Source organism: Orbicella faveolata, unplaced genomic scaffold (assembly GCF_042242905.1).
Source record: "Orbicella faveolata isolate gen_17 unplaced genomic scaffold, um_ofav_v1 contig_13, whole genome shotgun sequence".
NCBI classification, from domain to species: domain Eukaryota; kingdom Metazoa; phylum Cnidaria; class Anthozoa; order Scleractinia; family Merulinidae; genus Orbicella; species Orbicella faveolata.
This window is the reverse complement of record NW_028301540.1, coordinates 17,552,036-17,571,931: the sequence shown is the minus strand read 5'-3', so window position 1 is coordinate 17,571,931 and position 19,896 is coordinate 17,552,036. Positions and strand designations below refer to the sequence as shown.

The 19,896-nt window shown below is 37.2% G+C and overlaps 1 protein-coding gene across 3 annotated transcripts; it reads right to left on the bottom strand.

The window, feature by feature from the left end:
* Window positions 1-1,316: 1,316 nt before the first annotated feature.
* LOC110055094 (origin recognition complex subunit 2-like) lies at window positions 1,317-19,717 on the bottom strand. 3 transcript variants are annotated; one of them, XM_020761508.2, is made up of 16 exons: window positions 19,608-19,717; window positions 15,745-15,834; window positions 15,270-15,365; window positions 14,852-14,889; window positions 13,995-14,070; window positions 12,185-12,260; window positions 11,813-11,849; window positions 10,988-11,089; window positions 10,588-10,694; window positions 8,925-9,057; window positions 6,705-6,807; window positions 6,212-6,273; window positions 5,428-5,509; window positions 4,432-4,665; window positions 3,419-3,537; window positions 1,317-1,622 (listed from the first exon to the last, which is right to left on the bottom strand). In XM_020761508.2, exons 1-16 carry the CDS (start codon window positions 19,678-19,680, stop codon window positions 1,533-1,535), a joined length of 1,518 nt encoding a protein of 505 aa, XP_020617167.1. In that variant the 5' UTR covers window positions 19,681-19,717; the 3' UTR covers window positions 1,317-1,532. The 3 variants fall into 3 exon arrangements, with proteins under 3 accessions (XP_020617167.1, XP_020617228.1, XP_089141018.1); XM_020761569.2 differs by having other exon boundaries at window positions 6,714-6,807; XM_089284892.1 differs by lacking the exon at window positions 19,608-19,717 and adding an exon at window positions 16,140-16,276.
* Window positions 19,718-19,896: the final 179 nt, after the last annotated feature.

The following is a 19,896-nucleotide window of genomic DNA, read 5'->3' as shown; positions in this document are numbered from 1 at the left end:
ACTTATGGAAAGTCAAAATTGTTAGGTTTGTAATAGCCAAGCTCCGGCGGCCCAAAGGGTTGTCAAGTGGAGCCCCATACTCATATAGGAAAGAAAAGGAAACCCAGCGGTATTGCTCGTGGGCTCATACGCACGATGGCGATGGCGACAGAGTTGTGCAACATGGTGGTCACACTCCAAATAAAAGGTTGACAGAGCCCTGAAGCCTTGGTTTACCGTGTACTTCTTTGATATTGGACATCCATGTTATGATCAACTGACACCTGTCAAATCAAGGTATCCGCTGACCAGTATCAAGTGACCATATCCTGGGCTCAAGTTTACAGCTCATCAAGGCCACATGCTTTTTTGAAGTTGACCGCTGACCTAGTGTTGGTTTTCAATTGGATCATGGGCTCATGTCAGGATAACTTGTTGAAAACAGGGCAGGATTGTTCGGAAGCCGGTTAATGCTAACCCAGGATTAAAAGTTAACCAAATTATAACTTTTTCATTTATACAAATGTTTTTTGCTGCTTTGTTTTGTGATACGGTGATTATTAAAACTCAAAACAGAAGGCCAAACAATATACAGAAAACCTCACCGCAAAGTTAGAAAACTCAAATCAAACTTCTACCTTCTCCCGGGTTAGCTTAATCAGGCTCTGAACAACCCAGCCCAGGAGCTATGCTTTCAGGCTGGCCTAAATCTATATATTATGTAGCTGAACCATGATAAGAATTGTCTGTTTATAACAGACCTCCATCTATGGAAGGTGTCCATTACTGGAGGTTTGACTATACTAAGCTTCATAGCAGAGCTCCTGTGGGTTGAAGGGCACGAGCAGAACCCCATACCTGGGAAAATTTGATAAATAACCTATCAAGCTAAAAAATTGTGGTTGTCATGTGATTGTGCATATGTATGTCCCTCCACCCGTATGCCACTGGCGCAAATTTACAAGCTCTCAAGGTCTTGTTTCATTCATGACACAGGAAATATTACTCAAATTACAGTGTAGTGTGAATAATTAACTTGAACACACTGAATACAAAACTGCACATCTTTGAAATTTTTCCGCTTTTAAATGAATTTCTGGGCTCGTGTTGAATGACAAGTTTCTTTAACATTTCTTTCATTTGGCCATCTTCCATTGAGAATTTTATGCTTTAAAAGCAAACAGGATTTGCTTTTAGGCTTGGATAAATCTGTATATTATGTAAGAGAGTACCATATGTTTGGGGATTATGAGAGATAAAAATGGTACATAAACATGACGGAAAAATCAACATGTAATAAAACTTGCTAGAACAAGATATCACATTCATGCAATCCATTCTCTTATGTGCATGTATCTTTAATAGAAAATATATGTATTTTATTTGTTCAAAAAATGTGTCTTTTGAACAACATCTCTATTTTACATCAATTGGCTATTAATTTAGCCGTGGCCAAAAAATTGACTGTTCAAAATCTATTTTGTCAACTGACCTTTCACAATATTGACTTTGAAGGAATGAATAATAAATTAATATCGCACAAGCAGATTATATTATGTGTTGTTATTTTGTTGGTCTTCTATAAATTGCTTGAGTGTTGCTGAATCAACTGGAATGTACAGATATTCTACACCATCAGTACCCTGCAATGACACACAAAGGAAGGATTTACAATACGTCTACCCTTACCTAATCGTACCTTTTTCATATGCTTTAGTGGAATATCAGGTGAGTTTGGTTGAGTCATGGTTTGTATTTTAAACTTGACTTTGTCTCACCAAAATACTCATGATGAGACCAAACGAGCCTGATATGCTGCCAAAGCATACCAAACAGGTACAATTAGGTATTTACGGTACCCAAATTCAGCCAAGTGACCATGATGTCGTAGCCATATCAGGTGAGTTAGCCATGGCTTCTGAATGGCTAATTGCGAATTTGGGTATGGTAATGATACCTACTAAATTTACATTTGGTGACTAACTGACAAGTAGAAAGAAGTGAAAGCTTTAATAGACTAAGTACTGCCGTACTGTCTGTTTGCATTAAAAATGGCAATGTTTCCTCTTACAATTGAGGAATGCTGTAGTGTAAGGGGAGGGTAACCCCACAACAAATAAATGAACAGTAAAATGAGTAAGAACACCATTTTTAAGTATGATAAATATCTATCACAAACATTGGGCTGAAAAAACAAAACTACCTCAAAACTTCTCTGTAGCACTACATGGTATACAGTACAACAAAGAAAATAAAACTACAAGTACATTGTAGTGGGAGGCGCAGGGGCCTCATGGTTAGTGCGCTCGTCTCCAGATCGGGCAGTCCGGGTTCGAGTCCTGGCCGGGGACATTGTGTTGTGTTCTTGGGCAAGACACTTTACTCTCACAGTGCCTCTCTCTACCCAGGTGTATAAATGGGTACCGGCGAACTTAATGCTGGGGGTAACCCTGTGATGGACTAGCATCCCATCCAGGGGGGAGTAGAAATACTCCTAGTCGCTTCATGCTACATAAACCGGGATAAGCTCCAGCCTGATGGGCCACTTGGCTCACATGCAGGCTTTACCTACCTTACATTGTAGCCTGCAAACAAGCTCTTCACAGAGAAAAGAAGGAAGGAAAGGAGAAAGGGAAGAAGAGTCTGCTCATATTGTTTAGAACTCTAAATGACGCCAAACTCCCATGGACAACTTAACAAAGCTGTGCTTACCAAATGGTTCTCAAAGAATAAAACAGCTACTGTCAAATGCGCTTACTACCACATACACCCTGCTGTCACTATGTTACATTTTAATAGCAACATGTTCCCGGGGCAATACTCTGTAAATCATTGGCTGGGGGTGTGCCACTGGGACACTGAATACTAGACCATGATCAGCTCAACCTTGCAACCCTATTCTAGACAAGGCACCAAATACCACTACCCTATAACAGACACAATATTTTCCATGCAGAAACTGTACAATAATAACAATAACAATAACAATTTATATGCCATGCAGAAACTTTATAATAATAATAATAATAATAATAATAATAATAATAATAATAATTTATCACTATCAAAGTCCAACATACACTAACTGAACCAATATCTTACAAAGCCACTTTCAAGTTTCAAATTCTATTATAGAACCTCAGGTGAAGAACCCTATTCTAGACCAAATTATTTCTACGCTGGTCACTTTTCCAGTAAATTACACCCTATTCTGGACCAAAACTGTAAGATTTCTACACCCTATCCCAGACTAAACTGCCTGAAAACCATACCCTTCACAGCAGCACATACCCATATAACATATATATGGGAATACCCTGCCCCCAACCAGGTGACATGTGTACTTAAAGCTAACAAGAAATTTGAATGAGTGCTATAACAAGCCAATACTCTTACTAGCCAAATGAACTGAATACATGTAACTGTCAAGTTGAATCACCTTTTTGGAAGTTATAAGCTTGTGATCACGGAATTCTATTAGCTGTGCTTTCAATGTGGAGTCACTGTTTACCAAGAACTGTTCCCGACATTTAGAGTAACAAGCATTAAATGACAGACCTGGAGGAAAAACAAGACATGGTTATGACTTCAGTTCAACTCCATGACCTAGATATGGTACTAATAACATTGCCAGCCAGCTAGATGATTAATAAGTATGTTTACATACAGTACATTATAGAACAGCCTGGATTGAATATTTCATGAATAACAAAAGTCGAAAGGGATGAATAAAATATGGACAAAACACCACCAAAGAGACTAGCTGTGACACAGCATAGTCTATCTTGGTGTTCACCTGTTAATAAAATATTCATGACTAACAAATCTATTTTAAAATTTTTATTGAAATTTTCCCATTTTTGCACATTTAGTTTTAATCCAGTGCTGAACCTTTCAATAACCTGCAAAACTCTGCTCTATTAACATTGCCATTAATCATCTTTGTACACCTCTCAAGGAACTGAAGTATACTCCCACAGGTTTTACGTCTGTGGGTTGTGATTGGAGGATTTCAATTGCTTTTCTTGTTATAGAATACTTGGAGTAAAATTGTATGACATTTTATAGATTTTAGTTTTATGTATCATTCTTATCACCTTATTCTAGAGTGCATAATTATTAATAAATACTTTGTTGTGGGATTAGTGCAATGGCACAGCCTGGTTGAAGCCCTGCTTACAAATAGATATATATACATGAACACAAATGAGGGGTAAGAAGCTCTAGACTTGAAGACATGAAGACATGACTGACTATCACAGTTATATACACTACTTAAGCAATTAATTAAGGCCTGAAAACAATTCAGGCTTGAAAGGGATTCGACCTCTGCAATACCGTTGCAGTGCTCTACCAACTGAGCTATCAAACCAACGGGGATCTCTGGACTGTTAAGCTTAATACTTAGGAATGAAGGATGATAACCAACAGCTGAAGTATGAGCTCGCTTACCAATATAACAGCTATTGTCCTTCTCCTCGAGCTGGTGTCCTGCTATCAGGATGAAGATGCCACGAGCATTAGGAGTCAAACTACGGAACACATGAACCAGGGAACTAAGAGCCAGTGCTCCTGTGTGCTGTACTAGCAGAGAATTCTCATATGATGTTTCTTCCTTGTATGGCTCAAATGATGTCACATCAAACCATGACCAGTTAAAACGTCCCAACTGAGTATGATTCCAAACTGAAAAGATTCCATTTCAATGGAATTAACCGTTACACTCTTACTAACAATTACACAAAAGCCATGCTAATTCCCTGTCTCATTCAGTTTTGGTAGGTTAAAAAAATTAATGAAACTATTTACTCACAGTAGTTGTAAGTTAACTTCAACAAAATATTTCATAACAAAAGATGGTTTCTATGAACAAGGCTCAATGTTTTAATCAACTGATTTTGGTTGCCAGTGTGACTACACTTGGCTGTGGAAAACTAACTTAACATAATTGAATAAAATAAATTACAATATTTAGAGGAGAAACCACATCAACCTTAGCTGGTTTTCATGCAGGTCCTCTATCCTGATCGAATTGGAATTTGGAGATGTTGGTCTTTGAGGAGGGAGGAAAAGTGGAGAACCCAGAGAAAAACGCTTGGAGCAAGGGGAAAACTAACAGCAAGCTCAACCTACATATTACACTGGGCCAGAATCCAACCAGGGCCACATTGGTGGGAGGTGAGCACTCTCACCACTGCACCATCCCTGCTTACCAATAAGCTTTCAGACTTGGTTGTTGAGAATAAAGAGAAAGAGTGAGTGTTTCTACCCACCATCAAATTTTGCAGATAAATGTAGTTTGAAGGGTTTATGATGTCCCTCGTAAAGATTAGGCCAACTTCACATAGTTGGAGCAACTTTGAATATATTTTCCACAAGCAGGTCTAAACGTTGACTCCAGTGATTCATTTAAAATTTCTAGATTAGTGCTGTCCTTGATTTACTCACTAAGAGGTGCATTGATGTGATCAATACTAGCAATGACATGAAGAGCATCAACTTCTGCAAGAAGGCTGAGGATTGTCTGAGTCTGAAATACAATCAAATACATTAACCTAAAAATTGTCCAGAAATTACCATCAGTTATTAAACACGTACAAATATACTTATCTCTAGCTTCTCCACACACCCTTACCTCCCATTTATTATGCAGGAAAAGGTTTCAAAAACTTTAAAAAGTTTCTTTAAATTCCTGATTCTGTAAATTAGACTTACAAAACTGAAGTTTTTGATTTTAAAGACAGGCAATGTCCATCCTGATGAAGTATCCATTTATGTATTTACCATACCGTAGAGTGTATTTACATATTTATATTTATATGTTTTCCATAACAGTTTATACTCATCTGATAGTTGGATTTCAAAAGCTATTAGAAATGCTGGCATGTGAAAAAAAATGCTTGCTCAACGTATCACTGATTTGTCAAAGTTACAGTTCCCTGAGTCAACAGAATTTGTACATGTCACCACTCAGGAACTTTCTTAATCATTACTTCTTACTTAAATTTAGGGAAAACAAAGAGCATATGTAAAAGGAAACACTTCAGCAATGTATTATGGTTCATTGAATCTCTAGGGTATATGTGGTGGACATTTGCCCTCACTTTGAAATTTCACAAACCCTTTTCCTTTAATGAATGGAACACAAAGAAAAACACTCATCAAGCTAATTTGATTTTTTTAAACCACACTTAGTTGTATTAAGTAATACACACAGGCAGTCCATACTTACCTTTTTGGATCTTAGCATAGAGCCATCAATATTATGAATAATTATAAAAACCTCCTCTGGACCTAAAACATACCACAAAATAATGAAGTCAATAATTAAGATGGTATTCATACTTAAACTTGAAGGTAAACAATGAAGGCAGTGTTACAAATTTCATTCTAACATGATGCTCTCTCAACCAGTTCAACTCCATGTCATTCAAACTCTTCCATGTTACCTACATACACTTTAAAGTGCAACTCAAAACAGCAGCTTTATACATGCTCTGATACACGATCACACAGACCTGTATATTCACTATAGCTATTAGAACATTAACGCTTTTTCTTTGCACCAGAAGACTGTAGCATAACAAACATTATCTTTTCATCATGTCTTAAAAGGAGGACTTCGTACAGCTAGGACAGGAGCGTCTCAGATCTACACAAAAATTTTGCATTCCAAACATTTCACTCTAACAGTACAAAAACTGTTGAAGTGTGATACCACTAACATTTCTTACTGGTGAAACTCTGTTTGATAAAGTCACACTGATCTGTCACACTCTTGAATGATCCGTCGTGCATTAAAACCTCCTCAGTTATTATATTGAGAACCTTCAACAGTAAAATGTTCTCATTAGTAACAGTGTAAACAAAATACTGTAACATTCTGAAAGCAACACCCATTGCTACTTGCAGATAAAGCAGCCCTTGCTTTTTTCTCACTATTTATTTGTGTGTACTATTTCTGGTGGGTCAGCATCATCAAGAAGGCCTTGAGATGGAACCCACTGGGGGAAATAAAAAGTAGACGTGATCTGAAGAGTTTTGGATGAGCCCAACTCTTGGCAGCTACATCCCTGTGATGGGTAGCTAAAGCATGTTCCATATACATGTCTGAGAAAATCTACCTTTAGATACTGTTTTGAATAAAACTGTATCATGATCATCTCATAGTTTTGCTTACAAGAGACACAACATTATAACACTGTGATGTTGTCTCACTTTTAGCACGCATGATTGGTTGAAAAATTGAAAACCTTTACTGTGCACTAGTTCATCTCTACGAACTATTCAATGTAAAAAGGAGCTTTAAGCCCCAGCCAAACAATCGCAACAGTTTAATGCAACATATCGCAACATTGCTGGCCTAGTATTTGCAAGCCTCGGCCAAACAATCCCAACATTTCGATGCAACATATTGTAACATTGTTGGGCACAACATATTGCGTGCATTTGGCCACCCTGTTGTGACGTGTTGTGACATGTTGGGTGTTGCAAATCAAACTAGTGCACATGCCCTGGTGACACATTGTTGCACAAACCTGGCCAAATGAGTAGAACATCATGCAACATCCACAATTGTTGCATGAAAACTTTGACCATTTTCAAACTTGAGCCAACAACACCCAACATGTCACAACACATCACAACAGGGTGGCCAAATGCACGCAACATGTTGTGCCCAACAATGTTGCAATATGTTGGTTGAAATGTTATGATTGTTTGGCAGGGGCTTTATGTAGGCAACAAAAGGCAGGTAACTGATTTTAATCATTCAAAGTACAGTTGAAGCTTTCGTAAATGACCACCTAAGAAATTCAAAAAATGGTCACAACTAGAGCTGCTCCCTTACAAGAATGAGCCCTCGTAAATAAGAGCTTCAGAAAATCATTAATAGTTCATAAAGAAAAAACAAAAGAAATTAATGTTCAGTGAGTGTCTTTATATCTGATATAGACAGGGCTAAACTGCACTGTACAAGATCTTTATCAATGAACCATCAGCACAGTGTGCAGTTTCATTCAAGTGTTGATTTATATGTAAAAGATGCTGAGTGGTCACTTATAAGAGTTTAAAAACAAAGGAAAAGTCCAGTTGGGTAATCCCAAGAGTGGTTGAAGTCACTTATGGGAGTGGTCCCTTACAAGAGTTTTTCAGTTACAAAGTTTAAGTCACAGTTCAAACAGGGTTTCACAAAGATGGTCGTAACTAGAGCTGGTCACTTATGAGAGTGGTCACAAGGAGAGCTTCGACTGTAGTCGGTTTGTGAGTCACTACACAAGCTACTCACGTAAGAAGGTGAGACCACTTGCACAAATAATGTATAATGTTCAGAATGTGACCTGCATCTTTCAGACTGATTTCCAACTACATGTAATCTGATTCACAGTGTCACAAGCTAATCAGAGTCCTGACACATCAGCTGGACACTTAGTTGGATGCTCTACTTGTGGAAGGTAGGTAAAGGGTAAAGTCTGCACACAAGTCAAAAGGCCCACCAGGCTGGTACTTATCTCTGGTTTCTATGTAGCATGAAGGTGACTAGGAGTATTTCTACTCCCCCCTGGATGGGACGCTAGTCCATTGCAGAGTTACCCCACAGTATTAAATTTATCAGTACCCATTTATACACCTGGGTGGAGAAAGGCACTGTGAAAGTAAACTGTCTTGCCCAAGAACACAACACAGTGTCCCTAGCCTGGGCTTGTACCCGGACTGTTCGATCATTTACAGTACTTTACCTATAAATTGTGTTATAACATACATACAAGAATTGAATTGAATTGAATTGAATTGAATTGAGAGTTGAGCGCTTTTAACCACAAGGCCATGTAATACAATGTATGATTTGATCTTATTGCCTCTTGATCCTGTTGGAAACATGATTAAACCATAACTTATTGACACACACATGTACACGGTATATAATTACTTCATAAAACACTTACATTTTTAATGGTGAGACTAGGAAAAAAGCCATTGACTACAACTTGAAGGTATCGAGAAAGCTTAGAGGAGCGAAATTGATCAAGTAGAACTTTTTTAGATCCAAGGCCATAGAGAAGAATGTTGAATCCATTTCTTAAAATAAAAGTATTAGGTCCAACTGTAAGTACACAAATGAATTAGATTAAGAATAAACTTTATTATTATATAGACACCACTGTTTTACTGGAAAATACACCACTCGTAAAATTCATACGAAACCACATCCAGGACTCGGGTGGCATATTTTCCATATCCTCACTAGTGAAGATATCGATGATTTCACTGATATCAAGTTTGTATCTTAAATTGTAGTTAAATTCATTGGTGTATGATCGAAACTCCTCATAAGTCTGGCAATCTTCAGAAATCCTCAGGAATCTTCGGAAATTTTCAGAAAGTGTTTGACAATGCAAGTCTTGGAGAATCTTTGGAAATCTCTGGAAAATCGCCAAAAACGCGGTCATCAGTATGCCTATATATAATAAAAAGAACATTACACGTTAGCTCAAAGATATGAATTTTATGCTCTTATGGCAAGAACATTATCCCACGAGTTCGCACGTCCTTGTCACTCAAACATAAAATTCATATCTTCTCGTCACCATGTAATATCCTCTATATATTTTATTAAAAGTACACCTCTTACTAGCAGTAGTTGAAGCTAAGCAGTATACAGTATAACAGAACTGTTAATCAATAAGTATGGGTAATCAAATGGTGATGGGTAAAATTAGGAAATAATTTCACTTGCATTTTGTCAAAATTCTAATAATTTCCCTTGCTAAAATGTCATGCCAAAATTAAGGCGTAATTTGTCACCCATGATATTATAATCAATAACTTTCCCAGTAATTTTCCTTTCAAAAAGGCATAAACTCTTACCCACCTCTAAAACAGCCACAGCATGAGAAAACTCTACCAAGCTACTTATACAATAGATGGTTTCTGTTGAGAAACTATCAGCTGATAGATGCCCCCCTCCCCCCCCCCCCCCCCAGAAATTTGATGTTCTTGAAACAAATATTTGCTCAACAAGCGAAGCTTCAAGGGCAAATATGCTAGCTTTAAGAACATCAAGGCAAGGCAAACTATCAGACTGTGACATGAACAGTCTTTTGTCTTTACTGTTCACCACTCCATTTTCTTCTGCACGCCAGTTCAAAAATCATATGGAATTATTTTCAACTTTTTTGGATGAAAGGCATGAAAGACAAACGTAAAATTCAAAAAAGAAAACAGACAAAAACCCACTAAGTGCAATTTCACTTTTTTTCCATAAGCCCGCTTGTTTACAGAAAAATTTTCACAGATGAGTACTGTATACATTATGTATCCAGGTATTTTCCTTGGACAAGCACTATGGGAAGATAGAGTCTTTCTGAAGTTGAACACTCCATCATGTGAGCAATTTAAACCAATAAGAATCGGAGAAAATTTAGTGGTGAACTATTAATGAACCACAGAATTATGTTCACATGCTAAGTACTGTATTTTTCCTGCACAAGGTGGTTTAAGTTTTAAGTTAGGAGATGAAATCCCAGAGTGGGATTATAAATGCATAATTTATACCATTTGGTAATACATAATTGAGCAATGTCTTGTACATGTTAGAACTGTACACACCTTAAATGAAACATCCACTTGTCAAACAGAGCTTGCAGTTTGTGGTACAATTCAAATCTTTCCTGTGGATGGGAACTGGACACTTGATTTAACTGAGACAGCAGTTTCTGCGCACCAAAACAGCACACATGAACAATATCAGAAAGAATAATATTATAATCACTGTTGTAAATTAAAGTGACTGCTAAGTAAATTATTTATTTTAAAGTAAGGTGGCTATGAAGAAATGTTTGCAAGTGCACCACCTCAAGAGGAAAAAAGAATCATACAACACTAACTGAAGATAAATTCAGAGGCATACAAAAATTGGCTGATAGATTGACTGCCTGCCTTCGTGACTACCCAGCCACATGAATGAATAAAGTATTGGTCAGTAATACTACTGCCTTTAAAAGCTTACTTGTTGATCCATCCATGGCATGTTTAGTTTTGAGAGAGTATGATCAGATGTTACACACTTAGAACTTTGCTGCTCAAAGTACTCTTCCCGCGCCTCCTCTATCTGAAGCAAAACAGAAATACAATGTAAGAAAATTAAAGATTATCACATTAAAGAAATTCCTGCAAGACATTATAAATAATGGCAATTGGCCTATAGACCTTATACAGTATTCTCTCTTGTTCCATTACCATGCAAAGAACAAACAAGAAGTGTCCAGTGACTACCTAGCGAATGTTAACTATTCTGTGTCATCACCAGTGAAGATAAGATTCAGACCCAGCTTTGCCATAAACAGCCCAGTGAAAAAGCTAGTGAGCTAAGCTGAATAATATTCCAGTATTCCAGTTTATTATATGGCTAGCTCCGTGAGCGGGCAAGATGAATCAAATCCTGCTCTGTGATTGGCTACCTGAGCGGGCAAGATGGAGCTATCTTGCCCACTCAGGACTACCCACCGTGTCCCACAAGAAAATTTCCCTGAAAGCCATGTAATAAATCCTTTATTGACCAAGCTTGTTCAGTCAAGATGGCTGGATATTGGCCTTGTTCTTTTTTTGCGAGTTTATGGACCTCGACTCCGTCTCAGTCCATAAACCTCGACTCCATCTCGGTCCATAAACACGAAAAAAAAAGCACTTGGCCAATATCCAGCCATCTTGACCTCACACTTGGTCAATAACCCATACATAAAGTCCTATTGGTATGGCATGCTTAGTCCAATCTAAGCTGTCACACGATCATTATGTTTCCAAACATCCTAACTCTCTATACATAATAATTTACCTGAGTTGTATTTCCTCTAGTCACTCTCTTCAGAACTCTGGTCAAACAGCAGAAAAATGCTTGCTTTAGTATCATTTGGTAAGTAGTTGTGAGGGTACAGTGAGGGAGGTTAACAAAGCAGATAGCACAAAAGTACAATTGTCCTAGGAGTATTAGGATTAAATTTAGCTTCACAGAATAGACTGGCACACGAATGGAAGGGGTATTGTGAACTCTCACAACACAATAGCAAGATGGACACCTTCAGAGCCAGCTCTTGGATGTACGACACCTCTAAAGGTATACAATAACCTTGAGTTTACAGTGGCATGCTAAATGTAATAGAGCTGCTTGACGTTAAGTTCAAACAAGTAGAATGATATAATTTAATACCGTGACGTTGTTTCATTAGCAGTTACTGGTCCACTGTTTGAATCAGAATCCTCTGAATCTGAGTCTCGTTCAACACCTACAACAATACAACAATGATGCTAAGTCACGGAATTTTAGGTAATTTTGCTTATTTTTGTCAACTATGAGTTCTAATCTTTAAATTGACTGCGTTGCAGTTTTTAATTGGTAAAATCCCGGCCACATATCAAAGAAGGATAATTTCCGAGAGTTGTAAATAGTATTTTTATACAAATTGACATAAACTTCAATTTTTAGTTTTGCTCCTTTATGCCCCTTTTTGGCTTTCCAGTGTTTCTTTTGACTTCTTCTCTGTTTTCAGTCATTATTATGATACATGTAATTCAGTTAATTCTACAACCATTCGACAAGAGCTAATTAAAAATTGCCTAAAATTGTGTGACACTCGAGTGTGTGGAGTCACAGTAACCTAATGGTTAGAGTCCTTGACCCTGCATCAAGCAGTCTGGGTTCCAGCCCTGGCAGGGGTCATGTTGTTGCATTCTTGGGCAAGACACTTTACTCTCACAGTCCCTTTCTCCATCCACAAGTAAAAATAGGTATCACAGAATTTACTGCTGAGGGTAACCCTGTGATGGACTGGCATGCCATCCAAGGGGAGTAGAAATACTCCTAAACACTTCATGCTACAGAAACCAGGATCTAAGCTCTGGCTGTAACAGTATGGAACCCATGGCCCAATGCAGACTTAACCTTACCAATCACTTATAAGTGATCATATGATACTACAAGAAAATTCATTACCTGACAAGGGAATTCCATGATAAATTTCACACAAAAAACCAATATCGCAAGAATTGCGATATAATGAGTGCGATATCCGTTTTTCAAGTCAAATTTAATGTGGAATTCACCAGTCAGGTTACAAATTTTCCTTGAATCGCACAGCCTTCTTTCTAAATGAAAGAAAACGCTATTTCATTTACGTCTGTGTGAAAAGCCATTCCAGTTGAATCAACTATTAAGACTGTCAGGAGCCAGCGAAAAGAAATCCAGCTAAAATCAGTGAGCTTTGTGGACGGCGACAATGGTTTTGAAAACATGATTAAAAGATCATTGTTTCTAATTGTTCTTGAGTTGTTGTTTTGTTGCCACTCCAGTGCAATAGCATGCAAAGCCTCACTTTCAAGAATCGCAATACCCCGCCTAGGTAACCAATCTGCAGGATGAGATGATTCTCAGAGCTATGCCATTCTACTGTATATCACAGCATAATACCATGTACCTGCTAGTTTGCTAATTACAGAGCATTTTCCTGCCAGTCTTATTTTTACAATTTTAATATCCATTAAGGACGACATTTTTGCGAAAACAGGTTTTTAAGATTCTTAACCCTTATCCTGCATATATCCACCATGTATCAACACTCAAGCATAAAATGTGAAATTCCACAAATTTAGTGAATATTTTATTGAAATTTGTTTACTTTGAGATATTGATGAATTTGATTTTGAATGAATTGCTGTTAGTAGGCAAACATTTGCAAGAACAAAGAACATAGTTTGTTGAATTTCCTCTCAATGCATTTGCATAGTGCTGTATAACTCATCCATGTACACTAAAAATTCAAAGACCAAAACTAAAATCTACCCTGATATAGGAAACAAAATTAATATAATTATAACTTATAATACAACCACTGTTTAATGTGAAATAGTATTAGTTCCAATCTCTTAAAGTGTCAAAAGCAAAAAGTCTATAATGTATGTGAAGAAAACTTCATAATATTATTATCTTGTTAGTGTGCAACAAGAGACACTTATAATCACACCTTTCAAAAGAACAGCTTTTCTTCTGTGACGCAAAGAATACCCTTTGTTATTGTTTTCATCTGAGGATGCATTTGCCTGTAAAAATATATTTCACTTTGAGTGTTAGCAAATGGGATGGATATACTGTGAATTTCCACCATCGTTCCAAAATCTTTTCTACAAACTACATTGTAACTTGTTGACCATATTAAAAAGGCCAGTAACCAATAGGCCATGTTCAATATATCAATATTCCAGCATGGCTCTGATGCTTTCAGGACAAAATTAAAATTTTTTTAAGTTTCTTTTGTCTCTCAATTCCCAAAAGAGACTTGGATACAAAGAAAACACCACCAAATAAAGAAGTTTGTCCTGAAAGCCTCGGACCCATGTTAGAATATTGATATATCGATCATAGCCCATTTACAAAGACTGACTGAGCTTTTGTCCACTCCAAGAATACAATAGTCAGAATAAAATTTTGCAATGAAAATGGATGACAAAATGAAATGTTCTTAGTACTTAATTCGATTACCATTTTAACTTAAGATTAAACTTACAATAGAATGATGAATTAAGACGTAAATTTCAATAATCCAGGTTCAAGAAAACACAGACTCAGTGATTGGTATGAGATGATAGGAAATACACATAAATATAACAACAATAAATATTATTAATTATAACAAATACAAATTTGTTTGAGCAAAGAGAAAGCAAAAAGTCATTTAGTCATTGTGTTCCACCAGCCTTAATGCCATTCAAGAGAAGGATGTACTCCATTCCCAAGCATAAACATATTTCAAAGCAAAAACTAAGAGAAAGTCTTAAGTTTGTTTTCTCCTGCATTTCAGTTCTCTACAAAATAATTAGGTACCTGGTCAGCATTTGAGGCAGGAACAATCTCTCTTGTGTCTGAAATGTAATTTTCCTATAATATTATATCAGGTATCAAAAATGCATATTCCCCATTTAAAATTTTAATTAAAATTAATTTTCATATGTCAACCTATGGCCCAATCATAAGTGATTACTCTGTAGAAATCCAGGGAGGAACTGACTGAATTCAAGGTTCAAATAACAATCTGTGATGTTTCACAGGGCAAACATTCCAATAGGATTAGTAGGGCAGAAGTAAAAATTCAATTAAAGGGAACAATTCTGTGTCTCAGAGTTTCACATGATTTGTCACTCCTGAAAATAACTTTAATGACCAAATGTTGCCTCAAATGCCATATTGTTGACTATAAATTATATTAAATTACACTAAACAATAAAAGCAATAGCCATCATACTTTTGCCTTTCTTGTTGCTCTTTGGAGTCTTCCTCTTGTTGCATGGTGATGCATTCTGAATATGAGCTGGTGTTTTGTTGTGAATTGCCAAGGATGCTATAATATATACATTGTAAGAAACCAAAAAAATCATCACTACAGTAAGATTCACAACATTCATCAAACTCTAATTTCTCAAAGCTTTGTAATTACATACAGTGATTAATTAAGTGGACCCTACGTAAACAGACAGCCTCTATTAAGCAGACAGTCTGGTCCCAAAATTAGTGTTTTATCTGAACCAGTATTTACTTGTATATTGAGCAGACACTTCTGTGGTACTTATTTATGTGCTACATCCCCTTCGCCAAAAAAGTGTCATATTACACCCCTACTTCCCCGTAACGGCCACTTCTCTACAACAGCCTGACTTTCCTCTGTTCCCAGGGTGGTTGTCATGAAAACGTTTGACTGTTATAATACTATAATATCATACCTGCCTCAGCTAACCCACCACGCCGCTTAGGAGTCTGAAAACCAAACACTGTTGATCCACTCATTGGTGCCTTACAATCAGTACCAAGACCTACAAAACAAGCATAATTTTAATGCCCTAAAATATTTTTGACAAGGACTTTAAAAAAAAAATTATTACCATGTTGTCTTTGATGGTGACTTCCTAGAAGGGATCACATTGAACCAAATAGTAAAATTACTTTTTATCACCTGGGCTCCAAAGCTCTAACTTATAACTATATGAGGTCATGTATGCAAACATTGTTTTTGCTCTTGGACATGCAACTTAGGCTATTGCAAAAATAAAGCCTGAAAAATTCATGACTCCAACTTATGACCAGTGCATTACCAGGGCTGTGCTCTACCAGCTATTACCTCTTCAGGCTTTTCTGGCCTTGGCAGCTTCAACGTTTTCCCATTGCAAGTCTTTGTTTTTGTATGAAATTTCAGGGCTTGGATTCAAGTCCTCTCTGTATTAGCCGGTAGCCAACCCTCAGCTTTAAATCTTTGTCTTTAAATCTTTATCCTGTGGTTCAAATATATGACCTATACCTACAGGTGTCACTAACTCACAACCCAACCAGCTCTTAACTAGCTTGATCATCATGATATTTTCATTTTGCTACAATAAAAAAAGAGGTATCTAGTAGCGCAGGAGACCTCCAAAAGAACCACCTGGCTTATAACGGAAGCCACCTTAATTGTTTACATAGTTTAAACTTTAAGCTTTGTATGCATAGCAATACTACCAGTATGCATTGTGCAAGACTTCCATGCTGAGGACTTTTTAAATTCCACGCTAAGCGCCTGGCAAGCAACCACTGTCCCACACCAAAGAATGCTATTTTCAAAGCACCAACACAACACAGATGGGAAAATTGGCTAAAATGGATCATATAAGATCCCGGTTATTGGCCAAGATATTGGGGATAAAGAGAAGTTAAGAAACCATAGTAATCACACCAAATTCATCTTGTGTAGTTTAGCGTTAATACACCAGCACCAGCAAATATAAATGTGCTTGCTGTTATACACCAAAAACCACAATCACATGCTGGTACGCCGTAAAATTTTAAAGACCACGCCAAAGATCTTCTGCATAACCTACATTGACTCACCCTGAACTTTGCCAAAATTTGCGTCTTATCATGCCTATCAAAAGTTGATAATATAAAAAAATTTCACCATGCCATTTCTGAATTATAAGCCCCTAAAGCTGTAATTAAGGGTGCTTTCAGGAGGTCATACTGTTGCTATGGTAACCTATTGCATCACAAAAATGATAACAATGTGTTCACCAATGATTGGGCAGTTTTTTGATACCATGATTGTAGCATCAAGTGAGTAGTTTTACACAAACCATCAAAATCTAAGTGCTGAAAACTGTTTTGAGCCTCCTTAAACCAGGAACACCAGAATAGCAGCATATTGCTAACCACTAACTGTTTACAACTTCCAAATGAAAAACTAGCTGTTATCTGCCAAAAATTATATTGCAATCCAACTGTAAACATGTACCTGCTGATGGCGTAGTATACACGCCAAACAAGTGCGAGACATGCAAATGTCCTACTTACTGGGGAAAAAATGTAACAGGCACAGTAAAAGTTTAAAAAAAGATCAATAACTTTACAAAACATGTGGATACCCCTACATTTTATGTTATGAAATGGAAGTGGCAAACCTCTTCAATAAGTGCCTAGTTTCTGGTGGTGAGCAAATTAACAAATGGTAAACGCCATAGCATGCACTTATTGAGTTATGGATGCACGCGGGAGGTTGCTAAGCATGAAAGAAGCACAAGAGTCGCACTCAGCTATCACCTCGTGCAACTCTAACTTCTTGAGTGCTTAGCAAACCTCCCAAGTGCATCTATAACTCAATAGTGCACGCTATGGTGTTTACCATTTGTTTTATAACATAACATTGAGACATTGGAACAACAGAAGTCCTTTTATCGAGCTACATCACAAAAAAATGTGCGTGTAGTCTTACATGAGCTACATCACAAAAAAATGTTTGTGTAGTCTTACATGACAAGAGAAAACAACCGCGCAAAAATTCATTCATGACAACCGACTGCACACCAGTAACTCGATAAAGTTTCATCTTCAGACAACTGTGAAGACAGTTTCGCAAATCGTTTAACACCTCACCCAGGAAAGAGTGAAGTGATGCTACTTAGTAAAGGAACCCCGATGGGACCACATGCACCAATTCAACTAGGAACCTCAATTCTTAGATGCGTTACAAAAACGCGCCTGCTAGGCATGACTGTCGATCAAAATCTAAGCTGGGTACCTCAGGCACTTGAGACCAAGAAAAGTTTTGCTAATAAGCTGAACTTACTGAAACGATCCAGATTTCTTCCAAAGGGTGTGCTAAAGGATTTTTATTTTAAAGTAATACTACCCTCTGTAAAATACGGTTTAGTTTTGTGGGGATCATGTTGTAACTCCGACATACTTGATTCTACAGAAAGACTACATTGTAGGGCGGCAAGAATCATTTTCAACTTGTCCAAGGACATGTCGACAAATGACGTGCTCAAATATGATCAGTGGTCTACCTTTTCCCTGTATTATAAGCTTGACATCCTAAGACTATTTTATAAGGCAAACAACGACAGCCTGCCCGAGCCCCTGAGGAAATCGATACTTGAAAACTCCAGCCACGGCTATTTGGTCCGAGGGAAAGTACTTTCTTCTATACCACAATTTAACTCGCGATTTATGAAAGACTCACTTAGATACAAGGGATCTGTCCTTTGGAACATAGTTTTATACCACAAACAACATAAAAGTTTTTCAAGCTTTTTCGACCTTAGAAAGCAGGTTGTAAATAGAGCCTATTTTAAAGATTTTAACTTTAACACCCTGTCGGCTTCGACAACCCACCACAGACATAGTGACTTTATATACAATTAGTTTTAGTTAGTTTATTGTAATAATATAGTAGATTAACTTAGTAATAGTTCTAGTTAGCAATTAATTAAATAATTAATTTTATTGTAAATCTAGGAATTGTAATCTAAACATTTTAATCGTAATTTTAAATTTTTAGCAAAGTTAAATTTAAATACACGACCCCACAAGCTTTTAGCTTTAATTGTTATCGTGTTTAAATAAAGTTTATCTATCTATCTATCTATCTATCTATCTAATGTCAGCCATTACTTTGGAAACAATGTCTGTCAAAAGATTTGCTTTGTAAACATTAGCACACACGTCAGCAGCGTACACCGATGGGCAAATAGTAGACGCTAAATTAACCAATCAGAGCGCGCGCTTTGCTTTAGTTATGTTATAAAGGTATTTAGACTGTATTTTAGCTGAACCAGAGGAAGGCTGTCAGAGAGGCTAAAAGCGCTGTTACAGCAAATCAAAAATGGTTTTTATGTTACCATTTACCATGCAGTTTTAAGATCTTTATAACTGTGTTTGCTTTTCTGTATGTAAAGGCGAATTCTAAGAAAATCTGTGAAGAAATATCCTTTCCTTCCTTTTTTACAGGTGTGTAGCAGTCGCAACAGCGAGCTTGTATTCATCAAAATAGAAAATAGACATCCCGAAAGTGGGATATTTACCATTACATAAAATTTCCAGAAAATTTTCAGGGGAACTGACTTTCTGTTGTTATTGTAAATTACAAGGCAGTACCTTTCAGAGCCCGTAAGAAGGTCTCACGTTTTCAGATCACACACGGCGAAGGCGCGAAACTTCACTCGTCAGCCATAATTTTACGGCAAACTGACTAAACGCTGGGGACAGAGGGCTCAAAACCGGCTTAACTACCTTTCACACAATGGATAAACCAATTGATGATCAACAAAATGAACCATACCTCCCTGACTTTCCCTGCGTTTCTTCAATTCTGGCACATCTTCATCGCTGACAAATTCAACTTCATCCGCCATTTTGCTTTTTCGTACCCAGGTTTTCTCGTGCGCTCGGTCTCCCAACTCCAGTCCTACTAACAGGCAGCCCAAGCTTAGTACAGTGGAACCTCGATTTGACGAACCTCTATTTAACGAAGTCCTCGATATAACGAACGATTTTCTTCAGCCCGGCCAAAATTACAGTAAAATGTATGGAGCAAAACCTCGATATAACGAACCTCGATATAACGAAAT